At 42.6% G+C, this 17,931-nt stretch overlaps 1 protein-coding gene across 2 annotated transcripts; it reads right to left on the reverse strand.

Moving 5' to 3' along the window:
* Nucleotides 1-1,657: 1,657 nt before the first annotated feature.
* Nucleotides 1,658-17,811, reverse strand: LOC136482014 (protein NO VEIN-like). Of its 2 annotated transcripts, XM_066479296.1 has the most exons (13): nt 16,726-17,811; nt 15,997-16,331; nt 15,225-15,855; nt 14,947-15,051; nt 11,004-11,196; nt 9,123-10,888; nt 8,808-9,020; nt 6,366-8,633; nt 6,181-6,293; nt 5,637-6,024; nt 5,142-5,459; nt 3,538-3,795; nt 1,658-3,301 (listed from the first exon to the last, which is right to left on the reverse strand). In XM_066479296.1, the coding sequence occupies exons 1-13, from the start codon at nt 17,296-17,298 to the stop codon at nt 2,180-2,182; spliced, it is 8,283 nt and encodes a 2,760-aa protein (XP_066335393.1). In that variant the 5' UTR covers nt 17,299-17,811; the 3' UTR covers nt 1,658-2,179. The 2 variants fall into 2 exon arrangements, with proteins under 2 accessions (XP_066335393.1, XP_066335450.1); XM_066479353.1 differs by lacking the exon at nt 15,997-16,331 and having other exon boundaries at nt 16,726-16,854.
* Nucleotides 17,812-17,931: the final 120 nt, after the last annotated feature.

A 17,931-nucleotide genomic window follows, 5' to 3' on the forward strand; every position in this document is an offset into this window, starting at 1 on the left:
TTTTTCTTTGGATTTTGCTTGGATAGATTGATGCTTTATCGAGTGATGAACAAGATCCCCAAGTGATTTGAGCTAATTCAACTCGTGCATCAAGATCCAAGCCGATTTTCATTTTGGAAAAAAAACTCATGTTCTTGGTCTTAATTTGAGTTTCCTGGAGTTTGGGTCAATCCCAGACAATGATTTTTGGGGAATAGGTCCATGTTAAGCTGAATTTCATCTGTGCAAATGTTGGGAGCAAATCGTTTTGATTTGATGGAGATCCAGTCGATTTTCTTGTAGGCGAGCTGTTGTTTGTAGCGCTCGGCCTTGCCCTGTTCTTCGTTCGGGTTGTGTTGGGCTTATATTGAAGCACTTCGCGTTTGGCTCCAGTTGTCGAGCGGCACAGGAGGGCACAGAGCCGAGCGCTCCTTGTTCGAAGCCTCGGCAGGCTACGCCTTCTGCGTTCCCCGGAGTTTGCACACGGTGAGCAGCCCCGTCGTCTGCGTTCTTCTTCGGTTCCGTGTTTCCGCCAGTCTGTGTTTGTTTGCTATTTGCGTCAGAGTGCAGCGTCAGCTGGGACTGCGATGGGGAGCCGCCGGCGCGGCGAGGAGCGGGGCGGGGAGAGGCAGGGAGCGAGGAGCGGGGCGGGGTGAGGACTTTTGCATAGGCGATTGGAGAAGACATGTTCTGGGTACGTGACTTTTTTTTTACTGTGTATGACCTAAATTATGGAATATGTCTTTATTTTGGATCTGTGCTGTTGAAGATAGCCTTATATATATGCATGGGCAGCCAACACGGCGCCTCGGTGGCCCAATGGCGCTGCCCCCCTGCACAAGATGGCATCCGGCGGGGCGTTGGCGCGTTGCTGCTCCTGCGACGGCAACCGAGCGTGCAGCCAAGATGCACGGCCACTACATCAACACCTTGACCGTGGCTTCAGCGGTCTGAGTGTGCGCTGCGTTGATGATAGCGAGGTGGCCATGAACACTTCTGCACTGATCCCGACGTGAAGTAATGATGGTGGAAGCTTTGGGCGCCGCTCACATAGCCGATCAATGAGTACGAGTAATAAGCACCGTGAAATCAGGCTTCGTTGGCCCTGTGATATGTGGGTCCCCCGTGTTTTGGCAATTGTGAGTGTGACTGGCCGCCGGTGATATTGGGCCCAAATCGTTTAAGCCCAGTCTCAGTAGAATGAAATGAAATACGGATGAAACACCAATTCTCAATGGAGAGTTTTATTTTATAGTTTTATAGACATTAAATTCTCATAAAACTCACTTTTTCTCTCTTTTTAAAAACCTTGCCACATCATCAAAAGCGCTTATGTGATAACTCATTAAATACAAACAAAATTCTGCCCTAATTGACATTGCGTATCTGTTCAGGCGCGCGCTCAGCAAAGCAAAGGCGAGGCCACGAGCACGTAGCAAGCCAGTCATCCGCTCCCGCCGCTCACCGAGCGTGGTCCCCCACGGCCTTATCCTCGCTGCTCGATTGTGTCGCGGCGCTGGTTGCCCTAGCTGCTCGACGGGCCGCTCTCCTACGTCCTGCTACCGATGCTCGCCCTGGCTGCACGCATGGGCGGCCGGGAACGAGGGAGGACGGCAAAGAGTACAGTAGGGAGGGACAGTAGAAGAGTTTAAAAACCTCTATGGCAGGCACCTTCAGAACAGTCAACGATTTTTGTATTGCTCATTAGTTCATAGCACATGGTAAAATCAAATTGCATCCATTTCTGTACAATGTCATGTTTAGCTACACAATCAGAATCAACCTATGGGACAAGGTCTCAGGGAGGAAAAAAGGGAAAAAGTAATGACAAAATCGCATGCATTATGCACCAAAATATCAGAATGGGTTACAAAGGCAGAGTGTAAGTTGTACGTGACAAGAGACATGGACACATGGTCCGCCAATGGAGAAGATTTCTCGAGTTAGAATAATAGAAAAGGGGAGATTACTATAGACAGGCTGAACCGTATGCAGTCTTGCACTCATGCTGTACCTGTACCCGTACCCCATCTCTCCTCCAAAATGAGGAATCTGCTAACTTGGATCAGCAAATACTTATCAAGATGAAGATACTCCAGTCCTTTATTATTGGTCAGAGTGATCATAACAATCTGCAGAATGATCATCAGCGCTAGCCTCAACAAAACTGACATTTTGGTCTAAGTTGCTGCTGACGAGATTATGTGTGTCTGGATATCAGGAGACCAAGCCGCAATGCTTTCTGCTTATAAAGCTTGTGTGGGTTTTTTAACATTTCTATACTTGCTTTCTTTGTACCTAACATAACACGAGCAATGCTAAATGAATCCCCTTTCTCCAAGGCAAACTGCCATTCCCTTGGTGAGACGTCAAACCAATCTTTTCTTGAAGATACAGTTGTTTTAACCTCCACATACTCTGTGAAACCCTCTGGGTGTGTTATAACAATATCATAAGGCAGTCCAGTTTCAATTCCGTCGTTCACCCACCTAACATTGTCGGAACCTAGCTGTTTGGCAAAATATTTCTCGACCAGTGCTTCACCAAGCCTCCCTGTTCTTAACTGGCTTGCATCTGAAGGCCGCTGATTCTTGTCTTCTGCAAGATTGGCCAGTTTCTCATCGAAATTTGTTAGCTCAACATGGACCGTTGGGCTTGAACTTCCAGCCTCCAAGTTCAAATAAGCAGGTGCATTGAAAGGTTCAGCAGACATCGCCATCTGAGGCTCATCAAGGATTTCCGCTGAACTATCTCCAAGCAATGTAGTTTCGGTCCTTGGTTTCTCTTCTATAATCCAATCCCCTTCAAGATCAACAGAAAGCAAACTGTCTTCGGTGTGTCCATACATAGCAGGCATGTTTAAGTTTGATGAAGGTCCAGCATCATTCGCATTTGCCTCGTGCATGCTTGCATGCTGGTTTATGAGAGGTGTTTTGAAGACGGGTGCTGTTCTCCAATGGTTAAGAGGCCAACTTGAAACCATTCCTGGTGCCTTCTGATGATTGGGAGCACTGAATTCACGGACAGGTTGGAAATCAACCCCTTGGGTATCAGCACCACCTTGGTTGGCTGAACCTTGGTCGGCTGCAGACAAGGAAGAGAAGGACCAGACAGCTTCATGTTCAGGTAACTCCAGAACATTCTGATTATTAACGATAAAAGACTCTATTTGCTCAGCATGGGTGCCAGATTCTGCCATGGTTTTGATCATGTGTAGAAAATTTGCAAAATGAAGATCAGGGGATCCATCAAAGAAAATTCTAGAAAGCTCCAAAAATACTGAATGTGAATCAGCATCTTGTGTTGCGTATAGAGTATCTCCCTGCAAACCAGTAACATGTCAAAAAATTTGAAGGCAGAGGAATTAAGCAGAGCAAAACTTCAATTTTACGCGTTAATGATATAGTGGTATGAAGCTTATGTAAAGTTGATGAATACAGCCTAGAAAGAGATTTCAACTTAAAGGCCTATTTGGAATGGAAGACATTTTAAAAAAGACATTATATAATCTGACTATGTAATTACTTGCTAATGGCAGAATCGAACATAGATACTAACCTGCAAAAGACAATGACATTTGAATCTTTTCTTAGAAGAACTCTCAAGTCCCCTCAGTACATACTTGTGGAATAACTTGTCAACAACTACTACTTGCAGATTGCTAATCTTCATGATGTCGTTTTTCTGGAAGTTGATATAAGTATCGCTATGCATCTTATAGATGTACCGTTGCATGTATGGCAAAAGCCAACAAATCAAGGAAACCTTTTCTCTGTTCTCTGATGTACCATAAAATATTGCTTCACGATACACAACCTACGTAAAGGTAGAAAGAGTGATAAGAAACAAGGAACTTTAGCAATAAAAAATTTACTTCAATATGTATTTTCGTACCTCCCCTGTTTGTGCTCAATGTTTTTAGGTTTTTTTTTTGAACCGTAAATACAGCAAGCGAAGCCCTCACTGTAAGATTTTATATTTAAAAGAAAAAACACTAAACAAGCAACTATACACAAAATAGGGAGGAGAAAACAAGAAAAAGAAAACTGCAAAGCAACCAGGCAAGAGAAAAATGTTTTTAATTCAATTACATAAAAAAGAAACATCTTGACTGGTAAAATAAGCACATACTCTTAATTTACCATCACTCTGCTATAAATAAATAAATAAGTAAATAAAATTGATGTGGTCTATTTGCACTGTGCCATAACTAGAACTTTCTGCAGCTCGCCACAAGATTAGTATAACCAACAACCATGGTCTCATGATAGACATTGACACTTTCAGTGACTAGTGAACAATCTTCGTCCAGAGAAAGCTGATTTCCTCTGCTAAAAACTCGACCCCTGGGGGTAAGACCTCCCCCAAGGCATTGACGGAAAGGTAGAAGATTCTCTTCCGCACGGTCGAGAAAAGGCCACAAACCCCTCGCGATGTGCCACAAACGGCGAGGACGCGTTGACGTGCCACAAACGGCGAGGACGCGCCTGCAGCCGCGTATCATGCTGCAACCATTAGTGGAACATGTATTTCACTGAAAAGAGCACAAGGAGTGGCCTTTTTTTTTGTGAGAACAGGGAGTTGAACTCCCGACCTGTAGGTTACACTTCCGCTTCCCTACCACTGCACTAGGCACATGTTCTCGATTCCTCTGCTACAAGTGCTGCTATCAAATTCTACATTATTGTGATGAAGTGATATTGTCATAATCATATCATAGAATAAATTGATGCTGATCAGCCATTTTTCCACTCTTTAAACCCAAGAAAAAAGGAACAAGATAGAATTGGTAAAAAATGGTGCATTGGAAATGGCTAGAGCACAAACATTTCTTTCAATATAGATTTTATTTGCCACCAAGTTTCCAACTCCACAGTTCTCCATTTCTCACCCGTTACCATTAGTAGCCCCATGGTGAGGTTGGATGGAAGAAAATATTTTAAGTGGACAAAAACCCACTTGGGCCATAATGACTTCTTTTATAGAGATTGTCTTGGAGAATGACTTTAATTATAGTAATAGCTCCAATTACATTTTCATGGGGTTTATTCCCATTTAAATTTGAATAAACTTATACTTACCTTGTTAACATAGCTCTTCGTGCATATGAGAAGCAGGCTAAAAATTGAAAAACATGAATACCATAAAAAGATGTCTATTACCTTTGAAAGTGCTTGGATGCCTAAGCTTTTCATCAAAGCAGCAACTCTTCCATACAGCATTTGCTTATCCTCAGAAGAAAGGTCACCAAATTGTATGAAGTAAACATCACTAGAGTTAACAAACAGTTGCTTCAACTCATCATCATCTACCCAGCAAACAAGGCCAAAAGAAGGATGTAGAGAGACCCATTTATCGGCAGAGGTGGGCAATATTGTTGTTTCTAATTTCTGAAGAGATTCTTTCAAGTACAATATATCATTCATCTTGTCACTTTCAGACTGAAGATACTTGGCCCATCTCACAAATACACAAAAGACCTACATATAACATGAAAACAAGAGATAGTAAGTTAAACAAGATAACCTTACTAAACACAACTGCCAAAACTTTTTGCACCTTCAGTTCAGGATAATTCAAATCGTGATTAACTGGGAGTATCTACTTAACAGTTAACAGTAAGCTATAAAATATACTCATGCAGTAAAGCAACTTACATGGTTTGCTGCCTGTGAAGGCAATGCAATGGTTGACAGCCGTAGCAGCATCTCAACATAATTTGATGTTGTTGGAGCCTTTGGTACACCACATGTCAGAGTAAAAAATTCACAAAGGTTTGGATAGGCTGCAGACAGCATTCTTCTTGGGAACATGCTTCTATTTTTCGTTGCAACGAAATCCTCGGTTATTTCAGAGCATCCTGTTGGGTCATGCCAATAGAGGTCTTCTGGAGCCAAAAACCTTCCAGGAATAACCTCACTTGCCCGAGGACGCTGTAGTGGTGTAAATATAGAGGGAGATGACATGAACTCCCGTTTAATGTCAATCTTTGAGTCCGCCACACCTTCTGACAAGAAGGTATAGAATTTGCACATCTGGCTCATGCTGAAGAAAAGGAAGGTTAATATATTAATCAAAAAGCAAAAGGAGAAAAGGACGGCCAAGTGATTATGCTTCAGATTTGCATAACAAATTTGTGGCTCATATATTTCTCGAACACAGTATAATTGTATAATCTAAATGGAGAAACCTAGTAGTTACCTTGCTCTAAAGGGAGCCTTTGACGTTATCCAATACTTCAGGACCATCAATGCATCACAGTAGGATACCTCTGTTTTGAACCCAATGGCCTTCTTAAGTGAACTGCTAGATACCTGTCCCAGAAAGGAATAAGGTGAGGTAACCGTTAAATTCCAGAACAGTTTGGTAAGGACAGATTCACCAACCTGTGGTACAGCATATGGAGCCACACTACCAAAAAGAGAGCGGACATTTTCAGAATCATAGAATAAATCTGTTGGATAATGAAGATCCTCATCCATTCTTGATGCTATCCATTTGAAGCTTTGAATGCACTTCATAAATGATGATTCAACTGCTCTGTTTTCACCACAATGTGTAGTATCTGTGAGAATTGTAGATTTTGCACTATAATAATCATCCCAGAATCTATCAAGAACCTCCAGAAGATATACACAATTTTCCCTGCATCTTTTTGAAGAAAATATTGATAAAATTCTAGATAACTCTGGTGACTCCCAGTCATACATGGTACAGGGTTTTGCAGATACATCAGCTAGAGAAAGGCCTCCTGCTAGAAGAGAATCAACTTGGGATAAACTTTTTTCAACTTTCACTACCTGCACAAAATCAGTCACACCCATCTCTTCAAAAAATCGCCTCCATTTTTCCCGTTCAAATGATGACGACTCTGAACCATGATGAATCAAATAGCTACTGTCAAGTTCGATCCAACTAATTTCTACATTCTGAAGCAGTCTGCTAACATCCACGGAATTTCCATAATCTTTACTGAAGTGAATTGGTTCATCAGCTGGGCTCTTGTATCCATGGTTTGTAAGGAAGATAGGACTCTTCCGTAGTTCTGACACTATCCCTTCTTTTTCAAAGTTACAGCTGGTGCAAGAAGACTGAAGATGAACCATAATAAAGCTCAAATACTCTCTAATCATTCTATCAGCCACATTAGCATCTAAACCGTTACGCAAGGACACCATGATGTGATTTTTAATAATGTCATGCCCAGACAACTTTCGCACCCCAATCTTTTGGAGCATGTCTGCCAGATCATTTATTCTGACTTCCTCCATGAGGTATTTATTTTTGCAGCACGCAGAGAGAAGATTTGGACTTACAGTTCGAAGATTACCATATAGAACTGGAAAATTCTGAATGCTACTTCTGCATTCAGGAATGGAACTGACAACATCATATGGCAACCATATAGGACCATCTGAAACAGAGCTAAATGAACCATCTGAAAGTGGGATGCATGGTATTTTCCTAACTTTATCCAAAAGAACATCTTCGAAGCTTCTTGCTGAGGAAACATTTCGAGAAGAATGAGACAGCAACGTCAGATAAAGGTTAACAAACCAAGCACACAGCCATTCCAGGCCCAATGACTCAATACAACCATCAATTCGGCAAATAGATGAGATGGTATCTAGCAAAATGTTTGGTTCATAGTCATGAATACCTAGGGCCCTTGATAAATTATCAGATATAACAATATCTTTTGAGAGGTAACCAAGACCAAGATGTTCATGAAGTAAGCCTTCGGACAATAGCATTTTAGTTTGTTCATCCCAACCCCTAAGCGTATTGCATGGATAGACCCATTGCACAGTAGAGCCATCCAAAAACATGCAGCGGGTCAGACGCAACTTGGAAAGGATCAAGTGAGGAAGCTGGCTGAAGAATCCATGAACCTCTCCTGCTAGAGGAATAAAACTCAAGAAGGCTGTGACAGCTTTTCCAGGGCGCCTCTCAAAACAGGGAAGAACACAAAAGGATTCTTGGGCACTGACAAACAAAGAAGGGAATTCAGACAACAACCACTGGTTCCATGCACTATCTGCATCCACTTCCTCTCTGGAAGATGGTAAAACAAAATCTCCTTGAAGAATGAATTTAAGACCGTAATTCCTTAGAGGAAGAAAAGCAAACACAGGTTGCTGCTTCAAGTAAGGTTCATAGTCTCCTTTCTCAGTCTGCTGCAAAGTAAATGCCACAGCTATCTCTGTGGTGCACACATCATGCCGCACAATGGTACCTTGTAACCTCTTACTGACCACCAACCAACTCATTGTCTCAATCCCATGCGAGATTCTGACAATGCCATCACCAAGAACCTCCCTTCTCATAATCAGAAGTGTGTCATCAAACAAATTCTTAAACTTGATACATTTTAGTCGATGAAGGAACAGCAGTAGAGATGGGTGCAGATCTGAAAACAAAGACACAATGGAGCACATACCAGTGCCCTCCCTAAATTTTGATCTGAAGGGAAGTAAAATGCAAGTGTTCCACAACGAATGGGCATCCTTGTCATCTTCAACGGCTAACATTCTACTAAAAGAAGTGGTACTGTAAGGTGGAACTGCAGTTGGCAACACAAAACCAATCTGGCCATCTGTGATATCAAATTTCACATGGAAACCATTTGAATGGATCTCCGGAGCATCAGTTACCTACAAAACATATAAGTGGCAAAATTAATTGGTATATTCATTCCCCCAGACAACTCAAAAGTCACACAAGATATAGGGTATGTACCAACAAACTATAATAAGCAATACAATAGGGAATCTATGAAACCGTGGACAATATAGTAACTTAAAAGTTATTATTGTGTTAATACCTACCCGGAAAACTGATTTAAATCCAATGCCTTTATTTCCAATATAACCCTGGTTTGATCCTTTCTTTGTCGAGTTACCAATATCACAGAGTGCTCTAATGTTATCAGCAGAGAAGCCCCTCTCATTGTTTAGAACAGCAATACCATTCTCTTGGAGAATGAATGCTAATGTTGGTTCAACATCCTCAGGATATGTATTGTCGTCAGCGTTCTGTACCTGATATATAGATCAGCAAAAAAAATATTCTCAACTTTCCATGTAACCTCCAAGCACACAACAAAAAACTGAGTGTAAAGGAAGAGCATAGTTCAAGCTTACCAGCTCAAGAAGTAGATGAGAATCCTGGGAATATAGTTCTTGCGAAAGGCAATGCAATGCTCTGCCAAGTCGAGCATGCTGCTTCTTTAACAAGCTATTCTCAGTGTCACTTAGTGCCTGGTCTAGACCAAACTCTTCACGACGTATAGTCTCAATAACAAGAGATGCTTCCTCAAGATTTGTTTCTTCCATCCTGGAAGATCTGCTAGTATGTAGTTCTGCAATATCTGCCTCCGTTCCAGCAGGATTTAACATCTTATTGTCTTCATTATCTATACCAACCCGATCATTTATGCCAGGAAACAATTGTCTTCTCTCATCCATCATATTAACATCACTAGAAATATGCATGTTAGAATTTTCATGTGTGGCTCCCTCAGATGCAAGCTTGGCAGAAGAATGCATTTCTGTCTGCACATGAACTTCTTCAGTTAAACACAACCTACGGCAATCTTCAACCCATTCTACAACTCCAAGTGACAAGCCAATATCATGAAGCATGCAAAGCTGCCCGTTTTCAGTGGCTTCATGCAACATAACTGCATGCCAGTTCTTAGTAACAACCCGAAATCCTGCCAATAGTATGTCTGCTGCAAGACTATGGAATTCCAGAGGTAGATGACCAAGACAATCAAGTACAAATTTTGCGATCAAATGAACAGTGTTATCAAAGTTTGGCAAGCTATCAGACTTGATCAATCTTGCAGAAGACATGTGAGAGCTTTCTTGACACTGACCAGCAAAACAAGTAGAGCTTTCACTACTTAGGTTTTGGGGCTCGTCAGGCATAAATATTTTGTTTTCAGATTTAGCATTCATCAAATCATTGTTATCTACTATGAGCTTTATTGCTCGCTGTGCATAACATTTTAGCAATGACATTGGGGTGCTCGTAGAACCATTGTAAATGTATAGCAGTGAAAGCAGTTTCACTGCCACTTGAAATGGTGAGCGTTGGATAATAGCTTCCAGAAACTGGTCAACTGTGGCTGATGAATCTACTCTAATAAACCTACCGTCTGTGGTCGCAATGCATGCTAGCTCTTGAATTGGACCAGTATTCAGCAACCAATGTACAAAGGAGCCCAGTGTAGGAGCAAATAGCGAATCCCAATGGGACCAAAGATGCAGATCAGACAGCATAGGAGCCCTCAGTAAACAATTAATTGCCTCTCGTGAGCAAACTGTACCACAATAATAAGATTGTTCAGCGACATTGTTCCCCAATTCATCAACATTCCCATGTCTACTTGGCAAAGTTCCAGACCACCGTTTCTCCAACAAAGAGATGGAAAATTTTAAACTATTTGTTTGTATGTCTTTCTTCTGCCCCTTAATAAAGCCAGGAACTCCTCCACCAGATTTGTCTTGCACGATATTAAAGCTTATTGTTGGAAATTGCCTTTTAAGAAGCATCACGAAACTATCCTCTGAAAAGCCACCATCTTCTAGCCAATTACTCTCAGCTTGACAGAGTAAAAATTCAATTTGCTGCTGCAGTACAGAAACTTCCAGAGATGAAGAATTACAAGTACCCTCCTTCAAGAAACTACTCAAAGCAGTTCGGAACTGATGACAATGTTTGTCCAAAAACTCAAGGAATGTCCCATGGCCAAGAGCACTGAATTGATTTGCTGAAAATTGAGTAGTTACCCATGTTTCACAATCATTAAGTGCCCTCACTTGCAAAGTCACATCACCAGAGACTTTACTGTTGGATTCAATATATTCCGTTATCCTCCTGATGACATCATCAATAGCAACACCTGCATGAACAAATGGACATATGAAAAAGGGACATTTGCCTGTAGCAGCGGTTCAGCAGAAAATGAGTACCAAGTGCAGTTGAACCAAATGAGAGGGAGAAGAGAGAGTACACACTATGTCCAGTCCTCTTGTCTTCACTCTTCTTATGGGCTCCATCAGTACAACCAGTATTTTCTTTACTTGGAGGCTCGATTTCCATAACCTCGGTGGTGGTGTTATGAAGAGGGCTTGAAGATACATTATTCTCACTAGCAAGCTGTATCACATCGTAAATGCTATCCAGCAGACCACATCCCATTGATTTAACCTGCATGTCCATGTAGCAGCAAAGTTGAAAGAAAGAATTCAAAATGGTAACACTGATCCAACACATCAATAATCAATTAATAACAAAAAGAAGGGGCAAAATTCATGTACCAAAAAAAATGAATATGCATGGTCAACAAATTTCTACCTCTACATACCTAGAATAACTATAATCTGGCCTGTTCATAGCATCACATTCAAAACATGCATTACTACCTGAGGTTTCAATCAAACACCTAAACAGGTGAGCATTTGAACTTTTCCTGAATTGTAAGATCTATCACATAATCGCTTGAATGTCAAGCCAAACAGAATCATCATATATCATGCCCTATTTTAAACTGCTCAATGACTAGATTTTTTCATTCGTTCTAAAGGTATAATAGTGGGGCGTGGAACACGAGAAAAAAAAGGAATATAGGATGGACAAATGTGCCTACAAAAGTCCAAATCATATAAGACTACTCGAGGGAACTACATGACAAGAGAAATCGAAAATCAGGCCAACCAGTTCCTAATTTGTGTGTTATTATCACGCAGGTGTCCCAGCATAGCAGGTCCCAAGCCCTGGTAAAGGAGGAGGGTTGTGTTAGGCGTGGCGAGCCAATGTAAAAACTTAGCCACTTAAATGGAGATGAAACCCGAAAGAAAATCGTTGAGGCGTAACCCTCTTAGCGACGCGCCATATCGGAGTCGACGGGTGCGAAGGGTAAGGAAGCTAGTCGAACCAACTAGGATCCGTTTAGGTAGTTGGAATGTAGGGTCACTTACAGGTAAGTTAAGAGAATTAGTTGATACCGCGACTAGGAGACGTGTAAATATATTATGCGTTCAAGAGACTAAATGGAAGGGTCAGAAGGCGAAGGAGGTGGACAATACAGGTTTCAAGCTTTGGTACACAGGGACAGTCGCGAATAGAAATGGAGTAGGAGTTTTGATTGATAAGAGCCTCAAGAATGGTGTGGTGGGAGTGAGAAGACAAGGAGATAGGATTATCTTAGTCAAGCTTGTCGTTGGTGATATGGTCTTGAACGTAATTAGTGTGTATGCCCCCCAAGTAGGCCTCGACGAGAGTGCTAAGAGACAGTTCTGGGAAGACTTAGATGGCCTGGTTAGAGCTATACCTAGTAGTGAGAAGCTTTTTATAGGAGGAGATCTTAATGGGCATGTAGGTACTACAAGCGCAGGTTTCGAGGCAGTTCATGGAGGTTTTGGGTATGGTAGTAGGAATCAGGAGGGGGAGGAAGTTCTGGACTTCGCGGTAGCTTTTGACCTGATGATAGCCAACACTTTCTTTAGAAAGAGAGGATCTCATCTAGTGACCTTTAGTAGCAGACAACACTGTAGCCAGATTGACTTTGTCCTCGCAAGAAAAAAGGACAAACGAGTATGCTTGGATTGCAAGGTGATACCAGGGGAGTGTGTTGTTTCTCAACATAAGCTTTTGGTGGCAGATTTTCGTTTTCAGGTGCGTGCCCGTAGGGATAAACAAGCTAAGATTGAAAGAACAAAGTGGTGAAAACTGAAAGAGGAGACGTCAGAGGTATTTAGGGAAAGGGTTATCAAAGAGGGCTCTTGGAAGGAAGAAGACGACATAAACAACATGTGGGACAAGATGGCAACCAACATTCGGAAGGTAGCCTCAGAGGTGTGTGGAGTAACCAAAGGAATGGGACGCGAGGCTAAAGATACTTGGTGGTGGAACGAGGAAGTCCAAAGGGCTATTAAGGAGAAGAAAGAATGCTATAGACGCTTGTACCATAACAGGAGTGTGGACAACATAGAGAAGTACAAGGTGGCAAAGAAGACTGCAAAGCGAGCTGTAAGTGTGGCAAAGGGTAGAGCGTACGAGGATCTTTACCAACATTTGAGGACGAAGGAAGGAGAGAAGGACATTTATAGGATGGCTAGGGTTCGTGAGAGAAAGACACAGGACTTCAACCAAGTTAAGTGCATTAAGGATGAAAGGGAGCATCTCTTGGTGAAGGAGGATGAGATCCGACATCGATGGCAAGAGTATTTTGACAAATTGTTCAATAGTGAGAATATGGACACAACCTTTCAGTTGGATGACTCTTTTGATGACACCAATAGGCGCTTTGTGCGGAGAATCCAAGAATCCAAGGTCAGAGAGGCGTTGAAAAGGATGAAAGGAGGTAAGGCGATGGGACCGGATGGTATCCCAATCGAGGTGTGGAGATGCCTCGGGGACATAGCTGTAGTATGGTTAACCAAGCTGTTCAACCATATTTTTCGATCGAACAAGTTGCCTGATGAGTGGAGGAGAAGTATATTGGTACCGATTTACAAGAATAAAGGGGATATTCAAAGTTATACAAATTACCGGGGAATTAAGTTGATGAGCCATACTATGAAGCTATGGGAGAGAGTTATCGAGCATCGCTTGAGAGCAATAACGCGGGTCTCTATGAACCAATTTGGTTTCATGCCCGAAAGGTCAACCATGGAAGTCATTTTCTTAATAAGACAAGTTATGGAGCGGTATAGGGAGAAGAAGAAGGACCTATATATGATTTTTATTGACTTGGAGAAGGCTTATGATAAAATACCAAGGAATGTTATGTGGTAGGCTTTGGACAAACATAAAGTCCCAACGAAGTACGTCGGGCTCATTAAGGACATGTACAACAATGTTGTGACTAGAGTTCGAACAAGTGATGGAGACACGGATGACTTCCCGATTAGGATAGGACTACATCAAGGGTCAGCTTTGAGCCCTTATTTGTTTGCTTTAGTGATGGATGAGGTCACAAGGGACATACAAGGGGACATCCCTGTATGCTTTTCGCGGACGATGTAGTGCTAGTTGATGAAAGCCGGACAGGAGTGAATCAGAAACTGGAGTTATGGCGGGAGACTTTGGAGTTCAAAGGTTTTAGACTCAGTAGAACTAAAACTGAGTATATGAGATGTGACTTCGGCACTACTACTCGGGAGTAGGAAGATGTTAGTTTGGAAGGTCAAGTAGTGCCTAGGAAGGATACCTTTCGATATTTAGGATCAATGCTACAGAGGGACGGGGATATTGATGAAGATGTTAGCCATAGAATCAAAGCAAGGTGGATGAAGTGGCGGCAAGCGTCTGGTGTCCTATTTAACAAAAGGGTACCACAGAAGCTAAAAGGCAAGTTTTATAGGACAGCGATTAGACCTGCTATGTTGTATGGTGCAGAATGTTGGCCTACGAAAAGACGACATGTTCAACAGCTAAGTGTCGCGGAAATGCGTATGTTGCGTTAGATTTGCGGTCATACAAGAAGGGATCGAGTTCGGAACGATGATATACGTGAGAGATTAGGGGTAGCACCAATTGAAGAAAAGCTTATCCAACACCGTTTGAGATGGTTTGGACATGTGCAACGAAGACCTCCAGATGCACCGGTGCGTAGTGGAATCCTAAGTCAGGATAGTAACGTGAAGAGAGGCAGAGGAAGACCGAAGTTGACTTGGGTAGAGGCAATAAAAGGAGACTTGAAAGGATGGAATATACCCAAATACTTAGCCTTAGATAGGAGTACTTGGAAGACAGCTATTCACGTGCCTGAACCTTGATTGCTTCTGTTGGGTTTCAACTCTAGCCTACCCCAACTTGTTTGGGACTTAAAGGCTTTGTTGTTGTTGTTGTTGCATTATCACGCAGGAAATGCATGTCAAAGGTCATTAATGGATAGTAACTAGAGTAAAGATTCACAATTCAAGTCAAATGAATAAAGGAGGATAATCAACTCACAGCAACGTTGAGAAGGCCAATGCCTGGGTACTGTGAGCAGAAGTTTATTATTCTCTTCTTCTCTGTTGGTGTTCTTCCATAGTAATTTGCTAACATTTCCAGAACCTGCGTCAGTTACAGGCACAATCAAATTAGTTCTAGAAACAGGATAAGTCCAGACAGAGCAATTCGGTAGAGAAAAAGGAAGTTGTATGCTTGCAGCCTCGTTAGATTACTCAGCTTCACAATTACTTAAAGAAAAAATAGATTCAATTATCAATTATGAGTAATAAACGTACCTGTTGAACTGGATGCTCACGGCATGTTTCCTTCCATGTTGTTACAAAATTCTCCAGCTTACCTATACTTAGGAAACAATTCGGTGATGCTTCATGCTTTTGCAACTTTTGCTGCTTCTTAGGCTGCTTGCATGAACAGCTAGGACTCCCAATTTCTTCACACTTTCTTTTTTCACTTACTTTCCCCTTTTTTCCACTCTCTTTTGGCTTGCTATTCTCTAAAGATGGCCTTTTATTAATTTCAGATTTCAAACCAAGCCTTTCCAGTTCTTCAGTTTTTGACGGATATGGGCAGCTATTCACACGCTTATCACCATCCTTTTTGTCAAGAACAGAACATTCATTCTTATTCTCATTGTCATCAGATTTACCATCCTCAGAACCAGTATCACCATTAGTTTCATCATCGGTTGAATCAAAATGGATATGCTTATTGATGCCTGGCAACTGCTTTATACGATTAGTTAAAGAAATGAACCTCTTGTCCAAAGCCTTCTTGTGAGTACGGAAACTGGCATTTTTCAACAAATCCTTCTCCCGACTACTATTACCAGATCCACTCATATTTCCTAGAAGCTTCGCAGCAGACACTTCTGTTTGCTTGGCCTGTTGTAGTAAGGAAATATGCAACCTACAAAACCTCCCTAAATTAGTAAAAGTAGAATGGCATTTCTGTTTCAGAGTACGCGGAGCACACCAAAATCAATATTAAAATCACATGTGGAAAGATAATAAGTACATAGAACACCACGATTTCCAAACAAGTACCTACCCCAAGCTCTGTACCCGCACACCAAGTTTTTCCTTCCCAGAGACTGATTTTTTCTCTGCAAGATGATTCAAGAAATCTACAATTGTGATTCTTTTCTTAGAGTTGTCCACAAATTTCAGCAGGACATTGATAATCTCCTCACTAGAAAGCTTAGGCACCACAGACAAATCAGCCGGGACTAAAAAATAATGTGCAACTAGCGGGTGCTGAAGGAAAGGTCCCAAACCCAGCTCTTCAAATTGTACAACCCCCTCATTCTTGCATATCTCAACCTCCAGATCATAAACCGTTACAATTTTTCTTGCTGCAACATAGCAATGTATGAATGCGTTCACCTGAAAAACGCCAAATAATGCCCATCAAAAGTAAACTACCACAATGAACAAGTAATTTCTACCGAATAGTAATGACTTGAGACTAATAGAAGGAGTTAAGCAAGAATTGCAAATGCATGCGAAATAAAATTAACCTCTCACACTTTCGGTGAAAAGGAGCAAACATCAAGCTACTCTTGTCTAAATCGACCAGTATAGTTGATAAGATAAGCAACTGACTACTCCCTTATTAATGATTCTAGTTTTGTTAGATGCTACTTATGCTCATATCCAAGATAACTAGCTTTGGTCATGTACCACAGCTTAATTTTTGCACCAAGAGTTGTAGTGACTTCTAATACGATTAGACAGAGGGAGTACATCCCATTTGGGACTACAGGTACTGAGTGCTGACCTTGCCCTCGATTAGGAAGAGGTCCCGCAGGAGAGGCACATCCTGGGGCTGGACGCCAAGGGAGTCCCACGAGTCAGCCTTGAGCGCCACGAGCACCGCCTGCGCCACCTTCCACGCCGTGACGCCCTCCCCGCCCTTCACGAGCTCCTCCCGAGCCTTCCTCGCCGCCTCTTGCGCCCGGTCGAGCACGGCCTGCTGGTTGCCCGGTAGCGGCTGTTGTTGCGGCTGGGGGCCCGGCGGCGCAGGTTTGTCAGCGGTGGCGGGTTTGGTCGGGCGGTGCTTGGCGTTACCGGTAGGGGCTTGTTGGTAGGCATGGGAGTGGGAGGCGAAGTGATGCGCCTGCGCCTGCTGCTGCTGGAGTTGGTAGGCAGCTAGGGCAGCGGGGTTCTGGAAGAGGAAGTTATTGAAGAAGGGGTTAGGGGCGAAGCCGTAGGGGTTCATCCCGTGCAGCGCCGCCGCGCCGGGGTCGGGGAACGGCATCGAGGCGCCGCCATACAATTGCGCGGCGGCGGCGGCGCGAGCGTCGTATCCGTGGGTGGGCCGAGGCCACTGGTGGTGATCCCGGCGGCTCATCGAGGTGGTGCCCGGTGGGGATTGAGGCGGAGGGCGGAGGCAACGTGGAGGGGAAGGAGGAGAAGCTAGAGCAGCGCGCGACGGCAAGGTCGGCGCGGCGGCGTCGTCCCTGCGTAATGGGTCTCTAGCCTTATATGGCACCAGTCTGGTGTTGGTTTTCCAACCCGTGGGCTTCTGGGGTCTTGGTTTTATGGTTACAACTCTTCTTGCGGCAATGTCAGTTTCCAGCCCGTGGGCTGAAGTCGAAATTGTTTACGCTGCAGGCTTCTCAGGTTGGGCCTCTTCCGGCTTAGTGTATGTTAACGTACATGTATATACAAGTATAAATTCACATCGAATTTGCTCTAAATGAGGTTAAGAATACTTTGACGCGTACAAAAGGAAGATAAGCACTGTATTAGATACATAGTAGATCGATATTTTATATAGTAGGTAGATAGGTAGTGCACTTTATGCATAGCATAAAACTAATACTCAAACCTCATCCGTTCCGGTTCCAAATTAAATTCTCTAAAGTGATGAAGTTTTTAGAAAAAATATATTAACATTTACATGTTCAAATAAATTCTAATTCAAAACATATTTCATGGAGAGAACTCGATGAAACCGATTTAGTGTTCTAGATGTTGACTC

The sequence above is a fragment of the Miscanthus floridulus genome, chromosome 1 (assembly GCF_019320115.1).
Source record: "Miscanthus floridulus cultivar M001 chromosome 1, ASM1932011v1, whole genome shotgun sequence".
NCBI classification, from domain to species: Eukaryota; Viridiplantae; Streptophyta; class Magnoliopsida; order Poales; family Poaceae; genus Miscanthus; species Miscanthus floridulus.

Bases quoted from the DNA above. Each gene is read 5' to 3' on its own strand.
- LOC136482014 (XM_066479296.1), bottom strand. From the start codon at position 17,298: ATGAGCCGCCGGGATCACCACCAGTGGCCTCGGCCCACCCACGGATAC. The intron at 11,197-14,946 runs GTGAGTTGATTA...ATGGACATGCAG, and splicing joins TTGGCCTTCTCAACGTTGCT to GTTAAATCAATGGGATGTGG. The intron at 3,796-5,141 runs GTAATAGACATC...ACCTTTACGTAG, and splicing joins GCATCCAAGCACTTTCAAAG to GTTGTGTATCGTGAAGCAAT.